The sequence below is a fragment of the Notothenia rossii genome, assembly GCF_949606895.1.
Source record: "Notothenia rossii genome assembly, chromosome: 11".
In the NCBI taxonomy this organism is placed as follows: Eukaryota; Metazoa; Chordata; class Actinopteri; order Perciformes; family Nototheniidae; genus Notothenia; species Notothenia rossii.
Genome location: NC_136910.1, coordinates 14,672,848 through 14,692,187, shown reverse-complemented (window position 1 = coordinate 14,692,187; position 19,340 = coordinate 14,672,848). Strand labels below are relative to the sequence as shown.

At 40.8% G+C, this 19,340-nt stretch overlaps 2 protein-coding genes across 4 annotated transcripts; one reads left to right on the top strand and one right to left on the bottom strand.

Annotated features, from left to right (window-relative positions):
- The first annotated feature begins 81 nt into the window (after positions 1 to 81).
- On the top strand, positions 82 to 4,344 carry LOC307025129 (potassium channel subfamily K member 1-like). The gene is made up of 3 exons (XM_079659727.1): positions 82 to 541; positions 1,540 to 1,944; positions 2,894 to 4,344. Exons 1-3 carry the CDS (start codon positions 190 to 192, stop codon positions 3,187 to 3,189), a joined length of 1,053 nt encoding a protein of 350 aa, XP_079515853.1. The 5' UTR covers positions 82 to 189; the 3' UTR covers positions 3,190 to 4,344.
- Positions 4,345 to 4,395: 51 nt separating this feature from the next.
- entpd1 (ectonucleoside triphosphate diphosphohydrolase 1) lies at positions 4,396 to 18,968 on the bottom strand. Of its 3 annotated transcripts, none has more exons than XM_079659724.1 (10): positions 18,756 to 18,968; positions 12,002 to 12,129; positions 11,469 to 11,586; positions 9,454 to 9,604; positions 8,953 to 9,112; positions 8,655 to 8,858; positions 8,262 to 8,519; positions 6,879 to 6,992; positions 6,598 to 6,735; positions 4,396 to 4,984 (listed from the first exon to the last, which is right to left on the bottom strand). In XM_079659724.1, exons 1-10 carry the CDS (start codon positions 18,769 to 18,771, stop codon positions 4,778 to 4,780), a joined length of 1,494 nt encoding a protein of 497 aa, XP_079515850.1. In that variant the 5' UTR covers positions 18,772 to 18,968; the 3' UTR covers positions 4,396 to 4,777. The 3 variants fall into 3 exon arrangements, with proteins under 3 accessions (XP_079515850.1, XP_079515852.1, XP_079515851.1); XM_079659726.1 differs by lacking the exon at positions 18,756 to 18,968 and adding an exon at positions 18,634 to 18,655; XM_079659725.1 differs by lacking the exon at positions 18,756 to 18,968 and adding an exon at positions 13,243 to 13,428.
- Positions 18,969 to 19,340: the final 372 nt, after the last annotated feature.

Sequence of the window (19,340 nt, the reverse complement as noted above, 5' to 3'; positions counted from 1 at the left end):
AGGAAGACAGAAAAAAAACACACGCACACCTGAAGCGGTGAATAAGTGACGTCACCAACGCTTCAGTGAGGTGAAGAATGAGGAAGACGAGGTCATCCACTGGATAGAGAGAGGATACAAGTGAAGAAACAGGCTTGAAGTCTAGTTAATTGAAACTACATTTATTGATAAATCAACGTTTAATAAGGGATGGTGGTCAGCTGTACCCACGGCTGGTGCGCTCGCTTTATGGATCGGCACCAGTCCACGCTGAATTTTGCGCTTCTGGTTGTCGGTTACATCCTTTACCTCTTAATCGGCGCCGGGATCTTCTCCGCCATCGAGCTGCCCTACGAGCAGGAGCTCCGCCGGGAGCTCCGAGAGGCCCAGCAGGACTTCCTGAGCAACAACCCCTGTGTGTCCCAGGCGCGCCTGGAGGAGCTGCTGGCCCGCGCGCTGGAGGCCAGTAACTCTGGGGTGTCCGTGCTGGGAAACGACACCAACCGAAACTGGGACTTTGTTTCCTCCCTGTTCTTCACCAGCACCGTGCTGACCACTACAGGTGAGCCCCGGGCACAGGTATAACACCTGAATGAGCCCATGCCTGTCCTTAGGTAGAGAAGTCAATCTTTATGAACCTTTTCTCTGTTGTAACCTACTGTGGAATGTAACTCATAGCCTACACAAGTACATTTACCCCAGCTCAGTCTTGCTTCTTCTTTTTTCTTATACCTTCTTTATAGGACCCACTTCTTACACACTGCATTTTGAAATCCAATATTGTTTTTATACCGTACTGACAACATTGGTTACATGTTACTTAACAGATGCAGATTATATCAAAAATACTATAATCAACTAAATGATGATGTTTTGGTATTGATAAGCTACCTTGCAGAAAATAGCTGAATACTTCCTCAAACTAGTTGAGACTAATGGTTCAATACACATAGCGGGGCATATACAAATATAGTCAGGGGTAATATTTGTAATTAATGGTTGAAAATTGATTAATAAAAATTCTTGTGTCCCTGTAGTGGATAAAGAACTTCCTTAATAATGTCTTTCATTCCTTGCAATCAAAAAAGGTATTTTAATTAGAGGCCCATAGTTTCGTATAAAAAAAAAAATCACTTATAAATAAAGCTGATAGTTAATGTTCATAAACCTTTATTACATTTTGACTTACAGAGTGGCACTAATATGTCACTGTAAATGATTGTGAATAGCTTGCAACAAAAAAGGTTATTTGAAAGTCATCACCCTGACACCAGGGGAGCGTTCAGGTTAATATAAACTGTATATACTGTATGTAGTTTTCTATTTGATGTCCAAAAGCAGAAACAGCTTTAGAGATGTTATAAGGACATCATTATCAGGTTTTATTAGAATGGTTTCCCCTGACTCTCCATAATGAATAGACTGTCTTTCTCTCTGTATTTCCTTCTCTCTAATTATTGTTATGTGTAACAAGCTATAAGTAGTTCTTTGAGAAGAATCCCACCTGTAATTTAACAACCTGTAATAAAGTCTTCGCTGCATGTTTTGATGTGTTTTCAGGTTATGGCCACTCGGTACCTCTCTCAGATGAAGGGAAGGCCTTCTGTATCTTCTACTCCATCTTTGGCATACCTGTTACCCTCTTCTTCCTCACTGTTGTGGTTCAGAGGATCATGGCCGTGGTGACTCGACGTCCCGTGTCTTATTTCCACCGTCGATGGGCCATGTCTAAATCAAAGCTAGCCGCCATACATGCTACCTGCCTTGCCCTCATCATTGCCCTGCTCTTCCTCATCATCCCTGCATGGATCTTTGTCAGCCTGGAGAGCGACTGGGACTTTCTGGAGTCTCTGTATTTCTGTTTCATCTCTCTGACAACCATTGGCCTTGGGGATTATGTCCCAGGGGAGACTCATAGTAAAGAGGCTATACCACACCCAACTCTCTACAGGCTGGCCATTACAAGTGAGTAGACTGGCTGATGTGCTCCCATTACTGTCAGGTGGAAATCTCTCCGACAATGGAAAATTAAAGCCATTCACCCATTGATTTAGATAAGATTTCTATAGCTTGAGACGCCATTCAACCAAGAGTTATTTGAAAAAAAAACGTGTTGGCTTTTTCAATACCAGGACCGTGTAAAAAACAGGTATTTCACCAGATATTATGCACAATGCTATATTCCATCTCTTTTGCTTGTGAGAAAATGCGGCAGACTTTTGAAAATGTAGTCCTTGACTAAAGACAAATACAATCTTTATAATTGTACAGGTAGCATTCAACAGTTGTGTCGCTGTCATTGCAAAAGCTGTTGAAACAAATGTAGTTCAGCAATGTGTCTGAGTGACTTTTCTCTGATTAAACAGGATAATTATAAAGGTCCAGAGAAGTGAATTTTCACAGCATGCAGCAATGCTAGCATATAGCTGGGAAGGGAATGGAGCTAAAAGCTAACATCAGCATTCTAACCTGCTCACAATGACAGTGTTAATATATTGATGTTTATCAGGTATTGCTTACCATTAGCCAGTGTATCTACTTTAGACATTTCAGCATTTTAAAGTTTGATAATAAGCACTTAACGCAAAGGATAGATGAGGCTAATGGTCACATGCAAATTACTAATTTGGTCATGAACTAAAGTATTGGACTGGTTGAAATCTTGACCTTATGATGGGGCTAGACTAAATGATGAGGGATCACCAACATGTCATTGAAAATTGATTTCCTACAGGTTAGGCCTCCAAGTTCAACATGTTTTTCAGAACTTACCCTTTAGCTTTTCTGATGGACATGGTTAAACAAAGCAACTGTTGCACTAGCTATTACACCCTTTATGTATCGACCAAACCTTGATTTGATCGCATTAGTCACATGTCTTTGTTTCATCACACTCCCTGTTTGTTTGCTCCAGTCTACTTGCTGATAGGCTTGGTGTTCGTCCTGGTGGTGCTGGAGACGTGTTGCGAGCTTCCCCAGATGAAACGCCTCAGTCATAGGTTCTACCAAGAGAAAGTGAAGGAGCTGGACTCCGAGACTACCAACATAATCAACAGCGACCAGCTGAGCGAAACCTTGGATCACGTGACGAATCACCTACCAGTCATCCCGTCTGTGTCAGAACAGGCTGCCTCCCTACAGCGGGACAACAAGTCAACACCTTACTCTGCAGTATCAGTATCCCCTACTGTGGACAATAAACTGAGATGACAGTCTGTGAAACAATATACTGTATATAAGGGCTATACACTTGTGCTCTATTTATGACTGCTCATGACATACCAGCTTTGACCTCTAAATGTGTTAGGAGCCTGATCACACTTGTGTTTAAATCTACATGTAAGCTGGATCGCTTAATCACTTAAAATGGCCTGCTGCCATTGCCAATACCAACAGACATTTGTGGCGTGAAAGCAGGAACCACCCACAGAATCAGGATGCCATTGTTTTCTTATTCTCCCCTGTAGCTCCATTCCCTGCAGATAAGAACTATCTGTGACACAGAGGAAGGGCTAGGCTCTCAAACGGAGGGAAACCCCACATGGTTCCACTTCCTGCCAATGTCTTGATGCCTTCATTCCAAAGTGGCACAGTTTCCTCTAGGATTTCACGCCATGCTTTTAGCATTGAAATCAGTCGATGATGGTATTTGCATAGGAAATGTGCCTTGTTGGATGTATTCAAGCAGCACCAAGGGAGTCAGGCGCACCATCAGTTGGCCTACAGGCATTATGCGCACATATTAGGCTACATGGTCATTGATATGAATTGGGTCAAAAATGATGTCAATGTAACACAATAGACTTCAAAAACACTGCACACTGCTGACACCATAATGACCATACAGTTGATTTAACACTGTTTCCCCAAAAACTGAGTATTGTAACCATTTTAATGAAGGAAAGATTATTAAGTACTGTTATTTTATTAGTTTCAGCTAGATGTACCTTATGGTCTGGCAACTGAATGTAAATTATTGAGGTTACAACACTGCAATGTGAGGACATTGCCACTGGAGGGCAGCCCTTTCATTCTAAACACAAAATATTTGTTCAATATTTATTGTCACTGGGAATTAACCTACTGCTGCCCAGAGGAGAGTTTCATGACAAATGTTATTATGCAAGAATGTGTAATTGTTACAACTGAAGGAGAGGGAGCATGCTTTATTTTATTATCCAGTGCACTTGCTTCTTTGCAAAACAGCTCTCAAAAAGATATACCATGTCTTCCAAAAATCATATTTCTCTTGTTTTCACTATCAGATGCTTGTTTGTGGGTTTTATTCGAAAGCATTCATTTGTAATGGTAGTTTTTTTTATAAAGCCACTCTGGATAGAGTATAAATAAATCATGCAAAATTAACATTTTGTAATTGATTATATATTTGTTTAGAAATTGCAAGTTATTCAAACATTTTATATACATTTGGGATATTTTATTTATACAGTATCATATTCACATCATATTTCAAGACACATGCAGACCGATGGGTTCACAAACACTCGCACACCCATTCAAATTCAACATACACACTCACAAACACAGAAACTGTCCTTTAACCAGAGAACCAAAACGCACTCTTTATAAAGTGTACAGAAAGTATTTGTCCTTCTGAAATGTCCTTGAATCCACATGAGCTGCAGGACTGTTGACGTGCAGCAGGGGTTGACCTTTGACCTCCCCGGGGAAGCAGGAAAGTGTAGAGTTGACTATCCTTTTCCCAAACTGGCATAAAAGCCAACAGGGACACACTCAAAAGCCCTCTAGACATTTCCTCTCTCACCGTCCCTCGTGTTTATACAATCCGTGGTTGTTTGGAGCAGCGGGGCCAGAGAGGACGCAGGCTGACGATGAAGAGGATGAATAGAAGCACTGCAATGACGGAAACTATTGAGACGTAGCCCGCGTGGGGCAGAGGGGGGGTGTCAGGCGCCTCTGCTGGAATCATATTTGTCAGATTCAACATGTAGCCCAGCGTCCAGCCTGCATCGCTGCCTTTTATCTGGACACAACACAGGAAGAGAGGAAACTGTCACTTATGTAACACAGGCCAGGACGGCTTGGAAACATTCTTACTGTGGAAGTGAATATTTTGATAGAGATGTTTCTTTATTTTCCAAATCACTCTCTGGGAAATGAAAGAGCAAGTGAATTATAAACCCAACCCATATCCTAAACCAGGGATGTTCAAACTACGGCCCGGGGCCAACTGCGGCCCCTGGTCCATTTTTAATTGGCAAATTCTAGAAGTAGCTTACAATTGAATAAGACCCACACATGAAACTTGTGCTTGTCTTATATTGTTCTTTTGAATATATAACAGTATTCATGTGTTAATAAGCCCACTTTTCTAATAAGTTCAGTCAATAAAATAAAATAAAAAAACATTTTCTAACAAATCTTAGTTTTAAAAAAAAATCCCAATAACTTCTTTGCATTGAAAGCTTGAAATATACCTAGTATTTCGCCTTATCCATGCAAATTATTTTGATCTGACACTTGTCAGTAGATCCCCCATCACGAGCTCATTCTCTGCTGATTGGCGTGTTCTCTATCTGTCAAACTCTCTGTTACCACTTCAGAGGGGATTCTCATTGCCACTCGCTATCATTCCCGGTCTTCGGTAAGTGGTTTTGCTCTTGTTCTGCTTGTGCTTTCATTCATTATTGTCCGTTGTTATATTTCAGGGTTCAGCATTCCTTTGTGGCCTCTAGCTTGAAAAAGCTTGAATTTAGCTTTAATTTCCTGCATGCGCTGTATGTTGCTGGATAACATGTTTGCATTTTTTTTAAACTTAATTTATTTTCAACAATAATAATAGTTGGCCTACTAATAATAATAATATTTGTTGATGTTATTATTACATAACACTTAAAAAGTTACTCTTAAGCTCCACCTGAACAAAACTTTTAAAACAGCCTATGAGTTATACAACATCGAGCAAATGGAGCTACATGAGAAAGAGTAAACTAGATAAACATTCTAAAAATGTAAGTAACTAGGTTTTTTCAATAGGTTTCATGTGATTTGTTTTTAGGATGTTATTGCTTTTTCTATTTCATATCAAAAAATGTATGATACTTCAGCAGTTTCTTTATTGATAAAGCAAGTTCTCTCAGCCATTTAAGTTCTATAAAAGCTCCCTCAAACAGCAGAGCTCTTTTGCTAAATGTAATTCTAACCATTTACTATACCAATCAATTCCTGACGCTATTGTGTTCTTCTGAACGGAGGAAGCACCTATCATATCACTTGTTATTGTTTGACGTTGTCTGGTTTCTGTGTTTTGTCTTAGGCTGAGCCAGTGCTTGATTATGGTAAGTTCATTTTTCTTAAGTGAGCAATCCAGTATAATCATTTTAGCCATATGTAATGCTATTAAAAACAATGTTTTAAGTAGGATATGTGCTGAGTGGTCTCCCATGTGGTTAGACAGAGTAATGTGGAGGCTGAGGATGTGGGACAGCCAAACTGGAACCTGAATATAACCTAAGCATAAAATAGGAAATTCCTCATCTCAATTAGGTCTTTAGAAAAACAGAAGTACACACAAAAACCAACACAGGGCGTTAATGCTTTGTGAGACAGGAAAAGAGTGGAGTGTGATCTACTGACCTTTTCAATGAATTTTATGTCGGAGTAGCTCTCTGAGGTGAAGTTGTAACCTTCCGTCAGCAGGGTTAGGATGTACGTGCCAGAGAAACAGTACTCAGCCAGATACTTTAACTTTACGCCTGGATGCTGCTGCGTTATCTGTTAAAGCAGTTAAGCAAATGCATTGATATTATCAATGCACTGTATATGCATGCTGCAGGACATAGATAAGACGGTAAGACAGAGAAATATGACAGGACATTTGTTTTGTGTCTGGAACTGATGCATAAATATGCCCCGACCTGATCCCAATTGGTAGCGCAGTAGCGTTTTAGCTTTTCTTTGACATCTTCCAGTGGGACGGATGTATCAGTCAGATTTAGGAAGTTCATCACAAAGTAGTAAGCTGAGAAAGCCTACAGAGAGAGGGGGAGAGGAGGCAAAGTGAACTTGGTGTCCTGCTATCTTCAGCAAATCATTTTATAAACACTTTATCCTCACTGACGCAGGACATTATTTCTCTTTGTAAGGAGCTGTAACTAGAGTAGGCAATTCAACCCCAACGTCTCTTGAAAATATACATTTTGGAAGAAAGTGATACATACAGTGATGTCTGGGTTGTCTGAGTGTTTCTGAGAAATTCAACGTGCCCCACAAAGTCATTCACAAACAGTATTGTTGCATACATGCCAACCTTTCCAAATCCAAAAGAGGTAGGTTTGCGCACGGCAAATGTGCACACCTAAATGAGGTAATCAGAAGAAATGGAACCCCAGTAATTACATGTATAAACCATGTGTTTAACATATATTGCATCATTTTATGCATTTTTCAGAAAAAGTGGTAGTTTGGTAAACAGTGACATCAATGACATGTCTGGTCTGTAAAATGCCCCAAAAGTAAAAGAATGGGAGATAAATATCCCAAAGTCCCCACATTTTATTATATTTTTAATGTGTTTCTGGTCCTCTTTCAGTTGAGACAGTGTAGATCAAGAATCAGGATGTAGCACTCTTGTGTGAACATTGGATAAAGCCAGGTTCATATTCTTGTTTCATGTTGTTGACATATTAGTGTGTTGAAAATGTCAGAAAAAGTGAAAGACTGGGAGATAAATAACCCCAAATCTCAAAATGGTATTATATTTTGTGTGTGTTTGTGGTCCTCTTTCAGTTGAGACACTGTAGGTGAAGGATGCTTCAGGAAAATACCAAACACTGGATGTCTTTCAGTCACCAACATGTGTTTTCGAGACACTGATACTAACAGGGAAATCCTGCAGGACTCAAATGCCTCGTCTCTGTTCCCCATCAGCCCCGGGGGTGCAGCGGAAAGGCAGCATTACCCCCGGTCTGCACGTTGTTTCTCTTTCAGAAACACAGAGGACTGTTTGTATGATGCGATCACAGACACGCTGCAAACGGTGTCCGCCAAAAGTCGAGTCCAGTGTCTATTTAGTGTCTTTTTTATTTGTTATAGTTTGGGAAGATTGAAAATCGGTAGGGAAAGCCAGCTAAGTCGGTAGACGGTAGAAACATGTCAAAAGCGGTAGACTACCGCCCAAATCGGTAGGGTTGGAAGGTATGTTCTTGTGGTGGCAGCAATAAAACACATATCTGCATAGCTAGATACCACTAGAAATATAGGAGAACATATGTTTTTATTTGATTTGAATAATACTTTACCCCATATGGCCCCTGCAAAAGTGGCTGGAAGACCCCATTGAAAGAGCATCGGCTGTATTTGCAGGATGTAAAGTTGAAGACACTTTTTACGGCTGCCTGGCATTGCAGGAAGTCTCCTCTCCCGATGTGAGTGAAGGTATCAGGAGCATCTTTGGGTTTCCTGTCTGACACACAGGGGCTGTCGTAGAGGACCGAGTAGTTCTTCGTCGCGCTGTAGCCAGGGTGGAAACAAGGATCTAATACTGTTGCTAGACCTGCCTAGGAGAGAGGGCAATATGGAGAAGAAGCAAATTACGTTTAACTCAGCAACATTGCACATTTGAGCATATTATGTCTCTTTTAAATCTTGACTGATAAGATCACATTTAATTGAAAGGAAAATCTGAACTTTACTTGAGACTGGTGTGCTTGCGTCATTCTTAGAGCTTGGTCTTTCCCGTAACACAGGAAGCTGTGGGTATACAGGTTGTAGTCATTTCCATAGAGACGGAAAGTCACAGAGTTGCTAGGTGATTCTGAACCGTCATAATTATCGGAAACAAAGCTAATCTGGGTAGAGGCTCCACCGAGATCAAGGGCGCCTCTAGTTTCCAAACCCTGCAGGAAATACAACAAAGCATTGAAGTCAGTGTAGAGTAAAAGCAAACAGAGCACATGAAAAGAGGACACATGCAGGCATACACCTCCAGACCTGTTTCAGGCGTTCATCCAAGTAGTTGACCGTGACCCAGCCGAAAGCCCCCTCATCCTGGCCGCTGAGGATTCTCGCTCCCTGATAAGAGAAGGGGAACTTCTGCAGGGCGCCCTCCACAGCTTGAAAGACCTTGTCTGATGCCGAGCTATTCACCATACTTCACATACACACACAAATTCATTAGACTGATTCACAGCCATAATTCAAATCAATACCGCAGCACATAAATAATAAATTGACTGTGTCGTATATATATGGAGTTGACAGTAACATATTCGCTGCTCTGGCAGTAAAGTTCATATGGAGATAAATCACAGAGCAGGCATATGGAAAAGGCTACAGATAGAAGCACTTTGACTGCCAGTGCAAACACAATTACAGAGTCAAAGCTAGGGATACACCAGTTAGTGTGAGCATGAAAACGAATGCTGTGCTGCTTTTTGTTGGTGCATGCTTTACGGTGGACTGTGGGGATGTGTTTGCACATGTGTGTCTTACTTTAGCAATCTCATTCCAGCTGTGGCCCCCAGATAAAGAGGGGTCTGGTGGTGTCTTTTTCCGGGCACCCACTGCTTGGCCTCCTCCATGCATACTTTCAGAGACTCTCCCGCCTTTACTGGAGCAGACGCATAGCTGGAGATACCTGGACCTGCAAAGAAAACAAAATGTCAAAAGAAGCTTTGAGTTTAGAGATGCTAACCTGCTTTAGAACTGAATGTCATCTGTACAAACCCATACATTTGCAAGGAAGTTGCTATCGGGGGAAAAAGCTGAATAGTTTATCAAGGTGTCAGCTTCCTGTAAGCACACTTCATGTATGCAAGTATTTAATTTAGTATTCTTCTTTTCTCTACCCCTCTTAATACCTTATCTTTGCCATTCATTCTAGACAATTTAACAATTAAAAGGGTTGAAGACATTTTTTATTTGTTTAATATGTTCAGTAAAACAGCTAGGCTCTAAAGTGTAAGCAAATCTTACTCAGAGAAGCATGTGTGTCCTTTTATCTACAGGAATCCACTGTCTAGCAAATATGAAAATGTTCTTGGCTTTTATAACCAAGTCAAATTACTGGTAGGAGGCCAGCTTTGATAAAAGGTAGTTACATTTACAGCAGAGAAGGTAACAGTAGGAGTCAGTTTGACAGAGCGTTCTATTTTACGGTGTATTTAAAAGAGCTTTAATAATTAACGTAGTTTTGGTTGCATAACAATGTTGCCTTGAGACTAATGCACTTTGGACACAATTGGATTTTACTGCAGGTTTGTGGGCAAAATGTAAATTGACTTTACACATTTATGCATACAACACAGGCATGGTACTGTATGCACCACTTTCCTAATTATGTTGTTACTAACAACATTATTTACGAATAATAAATCATTTGGTGTGGAGCACTCATTTATTCACTTATTTATGATATTACTTTATAGTCGGCAAGTGATGGGTTTCTCTTACCTGATTCTTTTAACAGTAAACCTTTCATTTTAAATGTAAGCCATAACAGGCGAAACACTTTCTGGCTGTAGTTCATCCTTCTAAATGCTTTTTGTTGCCATGGTATAAACATTTATTTAGGTGTATATCTACCTTCAATTATTCTGTGTTGCATGTCCTCAATCATCTGACCCAAATAGCAATAGCTATCTGCAATTATGACTTTATTTATTGATTAACAACCGACTTGACCTTTGGGATTTGTATTCAGCTACCATATTATCATATCGATTAAGTCATAAATGAAAGGTTATTCCAATACAGTAAACCCTATGGTGCGGTGTTGTAAATGTTTCGTTTTTTATACATTCCTGCCGTAAATGGCTTTTTACTATTATTATTTTTGTTGTTTTGTTTCCCATTGTAATGCGTCCTTGGGTCTCTTGAAAGGCGCTATAAAAATAAAAATTATTATTAAAATTATTATTATTATTAAAGCGTTTTTTATCAAATCAGATTAATGGTCAGATCATGGATCAGCGATAAAAGTGCTCTGTGATGGCTCTTCCATTGTTTCACTATGGAGGGAGCAGTGCTGAACACAAGTGGTACCCACACTTCGCTATGCTCAAATCTCAAATTATTTAAACTTTGACCTCTGTCACTTCTGACATTTGAAGTGCGACCAATGAGATAGTTCCGCTGCATGAGAGTAAATACCATATGAGTGGGAGAGACCATGGCAACCGTGCAGCAGCTAGGTGTATTGCAGAAGCTTAACAGAAGCTCAAGAAGAAACATCTAAGTAAAGTGTCTATCGTGGATACTCTTGATAAAATGTTAAGACAAAAGCTCTATGTGCGGCCAAGCCCAGCGTGGGAAAGTCTCCACAGAAACCAAAGCTACTGTGAGATACAGAGAGCCAACGAATTAGCCATCATTGTTTAACTTGTTTGACAAGCAGGTCAAAGTACTGCAATGACTTAACATAAAAACAATTGGCATGCATAGTGGGCGCACTCGTGATTTTGACGGCAACATTTGTGCATGACCACTGTGTGCAGCATGTACTGTACCTTTGACCTTGCAGGAATGTTTCTGTTCAACTCTTCCCGTGTTGTTATCCTTCTCAGCTGGCCACTCGTAGATATACAGAGCAGTGTGGGAGGAGCCGGCGTCCAGCACAATCCCATACTTGAGTGGAGACACAAGGAGGAATGCATGTTCAGTGCTCAGTGACTTTCATCCTGACATTCAGTTTAAACATTAAGCCCACTGACAAACTAGTTGCCAAAACTACATGTATATCAGCAATATATGTAGCTTTACTATGTTGTAAAACAGAACCCTTAACACTTTAATGAGCAACAGATGTGGTACTCTTAGTGGGCCTGCATCTGTGCCCAAAAGTAGCGGTGTTTTAAAATGTCTATCAACATCCTCTGGCCTTATTTGGTTGTGTATTTCTAGAAACACTAGTAAAGGTTGAGGTCACATTGACAACAGACCATATTTGGCATGTGGACTGTAAAGAAATCTCTCTGTAATTCAGTGGGCTCACACAGGGAACAGGTTACGGTTACATTTGAACAGATTCCTTTAACCATACCTTGTACTTTTGGGGGAGGGGCTTGTTCTGCAAAACTGCTACTGTCACCAAGGCAACAATCGCTATGACACCAATCACAGTGATGATGATGGTCACAGGCGTTTGCCAGGGGTTCTTCTCTTTCATCTCTGAGAGCGGGGGCGGAGAGACAGACAGACAGACAGACGGAGAGGAAGGGGAAGCGAGAGGGTTGCCGGAGAGGAAAAGATGGGGAAACATTGGAAAGAGGAACGGGGGGTTAGCCAATCTTGCATCCAGATGTGAGGGATGTCACAGCATGTTTCTCTGTATGAGAAAAGGTCTGACCGGGGGGTTTGCGAAAGTCTTTCATTTGAGTTGTTTTGTTACCCAGGACTACAGATGCATTTTTGTTTTGGTATGCTTGAAGTCATGCCACGATGTACTTGAAATGGTCGTATGCCAAAGTGTGCAGCTAATGCTGAAAGATCAACAAGATTTCCTCCTTGGAAAAAGTTTAAAAGGAAACCCCTTTATTGTGGAACAGTGTTTATACAAAACCGGATAACAATTGGCGACAATCAAAAAATGATGACCTGTTATGATTAAACAACACATCAGCAACGAGACACTGTTAGCAAGCAATAATTAATAGTATCAACCTCCTTATATTATAGTTATTCTTTTAGTATATTTGATCGTTGTGTCTGCTTATACTTTCTTTTGTTTCCCTTCTTTCCTAAGCACTCATTGGGTTTCCAGTATTTACTAAAAGGATTTTAAAAACACATACACCCAGATGCTATTATAGTTTATATGTGCTTAAACACTTAATATCCACAGTTTATAAAGGAGGAACAAAGGGTGTAACTGACTGTCCATATTTGCAAGGCTATTTGAAATGCTAGAGTGAGATACCTAAGGTAAGTTAAATGGCAGACAATATATAGATCCACATCACAGCTGGCAAAGTGATCTGGCTGAGGTACTGTACACATTTCCTAAGGACATAGAACACACACACACACACACACACACACACACACACACACACACACACACACACACACACACACACACACACACACACACACACACACACACACACACACACACACACACACACACACACACACACACACACACACACACACATTAGTATTTCTGCCGCACTACATCAGCAGGACTCGCAGCAGTGATAATAAACCTGAACTTTGTCCACAGCGCACACAAAGACTAAAATTAAGAGCATGTTAGAGAGCACAGCTAAAGAGTGAACTTACCTCTGTTGTCTACTTCAATGAACTTAACACTGACAGGGGAGCGGGAGAAGCAGAGAGAGAGAGAGAGAGAGAGAGAGAGAGAGAGAGAGAGAGAGAAAGAGGGAGAGAGAGAGAGAGAGAGAGAGAGAGTGGGGGAGGGATGAGAGAAAAAAAGAGAGTGGAAGTGGAAAGGAGACGGGAGAATGGACCGAGGGAGGTAGCAGAGTGATGAGAGAAAGAGAGAAGAGGTTTTCCCGTCATGACCGGACAAACAGTTATAATAGAGTCGTGTGTGTGTGTTTGTGTGTGTGTGTTTGTGTGTGTGTCTTTCTGGTGGAGCGGCCCTTAAGCACGGAGTTTGGCATTTCCTCCCAAAGCCGGGGCACTAACGCAGATCACTATGGAGACGGAGCTAAGTGTGTTTGTGCGTGTGTCAGCGCACTCAAGTGTGCATGTGAACCCCTTAAAAGGGACTCTCTCTCTCTCTCTTACCCTCCCTCTCTTTCTGTGAACTTGTGAGAGTGACTTGCCTCAACTCGACTCTCTCTCTCTGTTCATTCTGTGGGATGTGTACGAGGGAGGGGAAGTGGGGACTCCCTTGTTTAGCTGTTTTTATTACTGGCAGGCTGTGATGTCATCTCAGTGACGGATTGGAATCCCCTCCTTTTGTGTGTGTGTGTGTGTGTGTGTGTGTGTGTGTGTGTGTGTGTGTGTGTGTGTGTGTGTGTGTGTGTGTGTGTGTGTGTGTGTGTGTGTGTGTGTGTGTGTGAAGAATAGGGTTTGTCGGTGGGCTGATGTGAGCGTGTGTTTGTGCAGACCCTAAAACATGACTTGCCTGCAAATGTGTAGACCCATTCATAGATCCATTCTGTTATTTCCCCTGCTGCTCACATGCAGAAGATACGCACATCCAATCACGAGAATTACTGTCAACTTTTTTTTAAATATCTCTTATCTTTTGCCAACTTTCCTCTACTGGATATCTGAATGATTAAAGCCTCCAACCTTATGGAAACACACACATGCAGCAAAGTATTCTGTAATTGTTTGACGATGTCCCTGAGCAAACAACCAAAGTTCACAGTGATTTTACTGTCCTTTGAAACATTATCCAGGGGCTGTCTGAACCAGACACATTCTGGCTATTTATCAAGTCACTGTGTGTTCTGTACTTAACCATCTATTTTTATGAAAAGGGAAATTCTAAAGTTAACACAAAACAAGAGACGAAAACAGATTCTATACTTTAGTAGACACAATTGAACCATGAAAGGCTCATGAAGTGTTGATACTGGAGTGGAAATCCAACCACTAACTGTGTCTGGATGAGCTGCATCATGCAATGCCAGCATGTGGTTCTGTGGAATTATCATATTCATCAAACCTTTCCTCGAAAGCAATGCAGCTGCAGTGAAGCAAGAATGAAATCACATGTGATTTCCACACATCTTTACTTGTTTTACAGTGTCTTCACATGCCTTGATTATATACTGTGTCTCCGTTGCAGAAGATTGTCTCGCACAGCTAGAATGCATGAGAACAGCTGTGATATGTCTGCTGGTGAAGTAAACAACCACCATTGATATTAATTGGCAACTACATTAATGACAGCTGGCACCAATTGCATAACCCCTGCTTTATTATAGAAGTCTCTGAGTGAAACGGTTTAAAGTAGAGCTGTAAAGGTCGCCATGAATTAACTGAACCTCACCCTTCCTTTCAGTTATCGTCAAGCTCAAGACGTGTTGAACAAGAAAGGAAACATTTCGTTTCCAGGCAAATTCCTTAACCTGTTTGCATTCAGATTACAGTAGGCAAGGACTTTTTCATCATGTGTAACCACTTACGCATGGTGATGCTGTTAGCACCAACCAAAACAGGCGCAAACATGTTGAGACAGAAAACAAGGCTTACCTGGGAAGCAAGTGAGATCAGAGGAACTCAACAGTGACACAGTGACTGTAGGCCACACATACACACAGATATATTTGTTTGTACTTGTGAGAAGTTCTATTGACATTATGCATTCCCTAAGGACCACAACTACATGTCTAACGCAAACCCTTGGCCAATCTATTCTCATCCCTAAAACCAAGTCATGTTCAGAAGTGAGGAATAACCAATAAGCCTACACATTCTCTCTCTCTCACACACACACACACACACACACACACACACACACACACACACACACACACACACACACACACACACACACACACACACACACACACACACACACGCGCGCGCGCAATCTTGCAACAAAAATGTTCCATTTCCGACTCTTATGTCAACACAAATTTAGTATTGAGGTGAGGTGATGGTTCGAATTAAGAAATTAGGAAAAACAATAGTGGTGGGAACAGGAGTCAGGAGAAATACAAGCAAAACTAAAATATCCTCTGCTATCACTGTGTGTCGGTTTGGGTAATTTTTATAAACTAAACGCAAATATCTGAGGGAGTTTTTTTTACCAAACTTAATAAATAAAAGGCATTACTGTTCAAATCAATGCTGCTTGTCAAGAAAGCAGGATGTAAAAAAAAAGATGTTTTGGAGGGGGACTTGAGATTTAACATGAACTCCTGTTGCCTGCTGTAATAGTGAGTGTTGTTTAGACGAGCAGGGTTTAGATCGAGCACCCACAAAAACAATGTTCAACAAATGTGACACAGAAAATAACATTCACAGTACAAATGCATTTGTACTGCCTAACACACATTGTCCAGCCTCAAAATGACCGTTGACTACATTTATTCCCCCAATCCCTCAATTTTATATCTATCCTTACTGACTAAATAAAACATACAGACCAAAGCAAATGATCTCATTTTGAAAAAGTCTAAAGTTCAAACGTTTTTTTACAAGTAGAACACACATACATTCTCATACAAACACAGCTCCTTACACACACACACACACACAAGATACACAGTTCATAGGTTTGCTCAATGTACCATCCCCACACAACGTAGCAAACAACTAGGAGTTTATATTGGCATATAGTATGACAGTATGAGTCTCCACCCGTGTTGATCTAAAACTACAGGCTCATAAATCTCCTGTGATAAAGATACAACAGCAATGGAGAAATAGATATAAAGCTAAAAGGAATTCATTTCAATCAGCAGATACTGTGACGTTCGGTACTTTACACTCAGCGATGAGTCAAAGGATGATACAGTCTTAGATTGACTGTGTGGTTTTTTAATAAGGGGAAGACGAGACAACAACGTCCCTGCCAGGCAGGTCTTACATTTGTTGTGCTGCTCTGATAGTTAGAATCTAATAAGTCAAAAGCCTGTGTGTGGTCACATGTACGTGAGCAAAGAGGCGATGCATGTGTTACATGGAGACAGTCACCACAACTTGCCTCACACCAGTGATTCAAATCCTTTAATTACGTAACATTAGCATTGCCACAGTGAAAAAATACAAATTACAAGGTCCTGCGTTATACTTTCGGTAAACAAGTATGGGCTGTTCTATGAAGGAAATACTGGATGGAAATTAAAAGATGGGACAGCATACAATATTACAGAAGTGATATTAGATGATTAAATGTTAAAGTAATGTAAAGTCAAGTAAAATATCTCAATGCAGACTAAAGTAAAGAAGTAGTACCTTCATAGTGTACTTAATATCTATTGAATCAAATCTACAATTACGGTCGAATGAATACAATATATTGTTTCCAACCATCGAAAGAATACATTATAATAATCTGAATTGTAAGCACTTAATGATGGATTGGAAGTGCTGGCATCTTTGAATGCATTGAATATGCACTTAATTATGTTCTGTCTTGTACATGGATCATGTTATTGTCTTCCTTAGCTTAACACACAGGCGTATATACCCACGAAAAATACTTAAGTGCCCAACATCCTCTACAATTACAACATCCACTGTTCCCACACATCACACAGCATTGTGTCTCTAAACATTGCCCTTGAGTTGTCACTGGGATTCTTGCCTCAAGTTTTTCCAATTAATCAGGCAAACTTTTGTGTTTCCTAAGCGTTCAAAGAGACAAGAACACTCAGCAGTCTATAAATGTAGCAGCCGGGCTGTTGTGAAACAGCATTGTTTCTCAGTTCCTATAAAAAAGGAACCTATGGCAACCTTATATGATTCAAAGTTAGAGGAAGCATATCTGCCTGGTCGCAACAGGGAAGTGGTCTGTGGTCCTCTCAGCGTGACCTTGCATTCAGGACATACTGACTCTGACCATGCTGGCTGGGGCCCTTCAGCAGAGAGAAAATAGCCATTGCCATTTTACTCTAAACGATCTTTCTGCACACCGCTGGTTAGAGAGAAAATATACCAATGAGTTTAAGTGTACAGTATTTTTACAATTGTGATTTGGTGTTTAACTCAAATTACAACTCAAATTACAAATAAAGAAATGTTCTCACTTCCTTGTATTAAGCCACTTACCACTTTGGTTTTATTTGTCCCAGTTTTTAGATACTAGTCTCACCAATCCTCATTGAGCATTTGATATTTAAGGGTTTGTTTAGAAAGGATGCCTTATCTTGACAGATTAGGGTTTAGGGCATTGATAAGGTTTCAACCACTTAACAAAAGCACATTTGAATATAGTCGAGTATACATTTGCAGGAATGTCCAAACATTCTTGAATGCACTGATATTTAAGTAGCTTAAAACACACATTTGGGTGCAAAGGATAGTTGACTCAGAGAAAAAAATGATGGCGGTAAATTGTATTTAATTTGTACTTCTCACGGCATTACATTTGTATAGAATGGTTTTTGAATGACATTGACTTGCATCGAAACAAAAACACTAGCACTTCAAATCTGAACTATGTGCATGTCATGAATATAATGTGTTGTGTCTTATGTGAAACAAGTTTGAGGTTGTATCAAGTTCCTCAAATTCACCAATACCATGGTAACCTTCAACAAACTATAAGCCCTGCAACAAATATGTGATCCTCTGCTCTTATTTTTCACATTAGACATGGCAACAAGTAATTATTGGATCATACGTCAAACATTAATTTACCTTTACCAACCTAACATACACAACACACAACTCTGTAAGCGTGCCTCCGTTCATCCTCAACAACACAGCGCACATACTTTAAACCTCCAGCTGAAGCACACACACACACACACACACACACACACACACACACACACACACACACACACACACACACACACACACACACACACACACACACACACACACACACACACACACACACACACACACACACACACACACACACACACACACACACACACACACACACACTAATAGGCACCTATTTACGCCACACTTAAAATGCATGTATGGAAAAGTCACACACCTGCCCCACACTGCTACACAGATGCTACATGCATTAAAGAAAGTCACACAGTTAGTAGAGAACACACTCACCTGATACTCAACATGTACTGTACCCACTTCTGGTACATCCTGAGGATGTGAATCTGGGTGATGAGCATTTCCTGTGTGTGTGTGTGTGTGTGTGTGTGTGCCAGTCATAGCAGTACACCTACCTCTTTGTGCAGACATGGGTTCTCTCTCAGCAGCAACACAATGCTCTTTCTATTCTTTTCCCCTCTCACTCCTTTCTGTATTCCCCCTCTCTCTCACTCTTCCTCTTTCTCCCTCTGTGTTTCTCTCCAACCCTCTCTCTCTCTTTCTCTCTCTTCCTCTTCCTCTCTGTGGTAACACAGCTCTCTTCTCAGTCTAACGCTTTTCAGCACCTCCTTTCACATACAGTCGCTTTATTAGGAGAAGCTGTGCTTCCCTCCTCCCTCTTACTCAGCCCACTCCCCTCCTTCCCAGGCGCCTTAAGCTTTGCCTTATGTTTCCCCCTTTCTCTTCCTCTCTCTCTCTCTCTCTCTATACCTTTAGCATCCACTTTGCTGATGTCACCCACTCCTGTGTTCCCTCCTTTCCCCAATTTCTGCATCTTTCTTCGACTCTCCTGCTCTACACCACCGGTGTCTTTTTCATCCTTTTCCTTCTGTCCCTGTTTTTCTTTGTCATTGTCTCTGTCTTGTAAAAGTGGGTCAAACATGAAAGCAATGTTAGATCTGGATGGTAGCTGGAGCTCAAGCTGGAGGGATATTGGAGAA

Bases quoted from the DNA above. Each gene is read 5' to 3' on its own strand.
- LOC307025129 (XM_079659727.1), top strand. From the start codon at position 190: ATGGTGGTCAGCTGTACCCACGGCTGGTGCGCTCGCTTTATGGATCGG. The intron at 542-1,539 runs GTGAGCCCCGGG...ATGTGTTTTCAG, and splicing joins CACCGTGCTGACCACTACAG to GTTATGGCCACTCGGTACCT. The intron at 1,945-2,893 runs GTGAGTAGACTG...TGTTTGCTCCAG, and splicing joins CTACAGGCTGGCCATTACAA to TCTACTTGCTGATAGGCTTG.
- entpd1 (XM_079659724.1), bottom strand. The intron at 9,605-11,468 runs GTACAGTACATG...TTTTCTTTGCAG, and splicing joins ACATTCCTGCAAGGTCAAAG to GTCCAGGTATCTCCAGCTAT. The intron at 4,985-6,597 runs GTCAGTAGATCA...TGTTGTGTCCAG, and splicing joins ACATAAAATTCATTGAAAAG to ATAAAAGGCAGCGATGCAGG.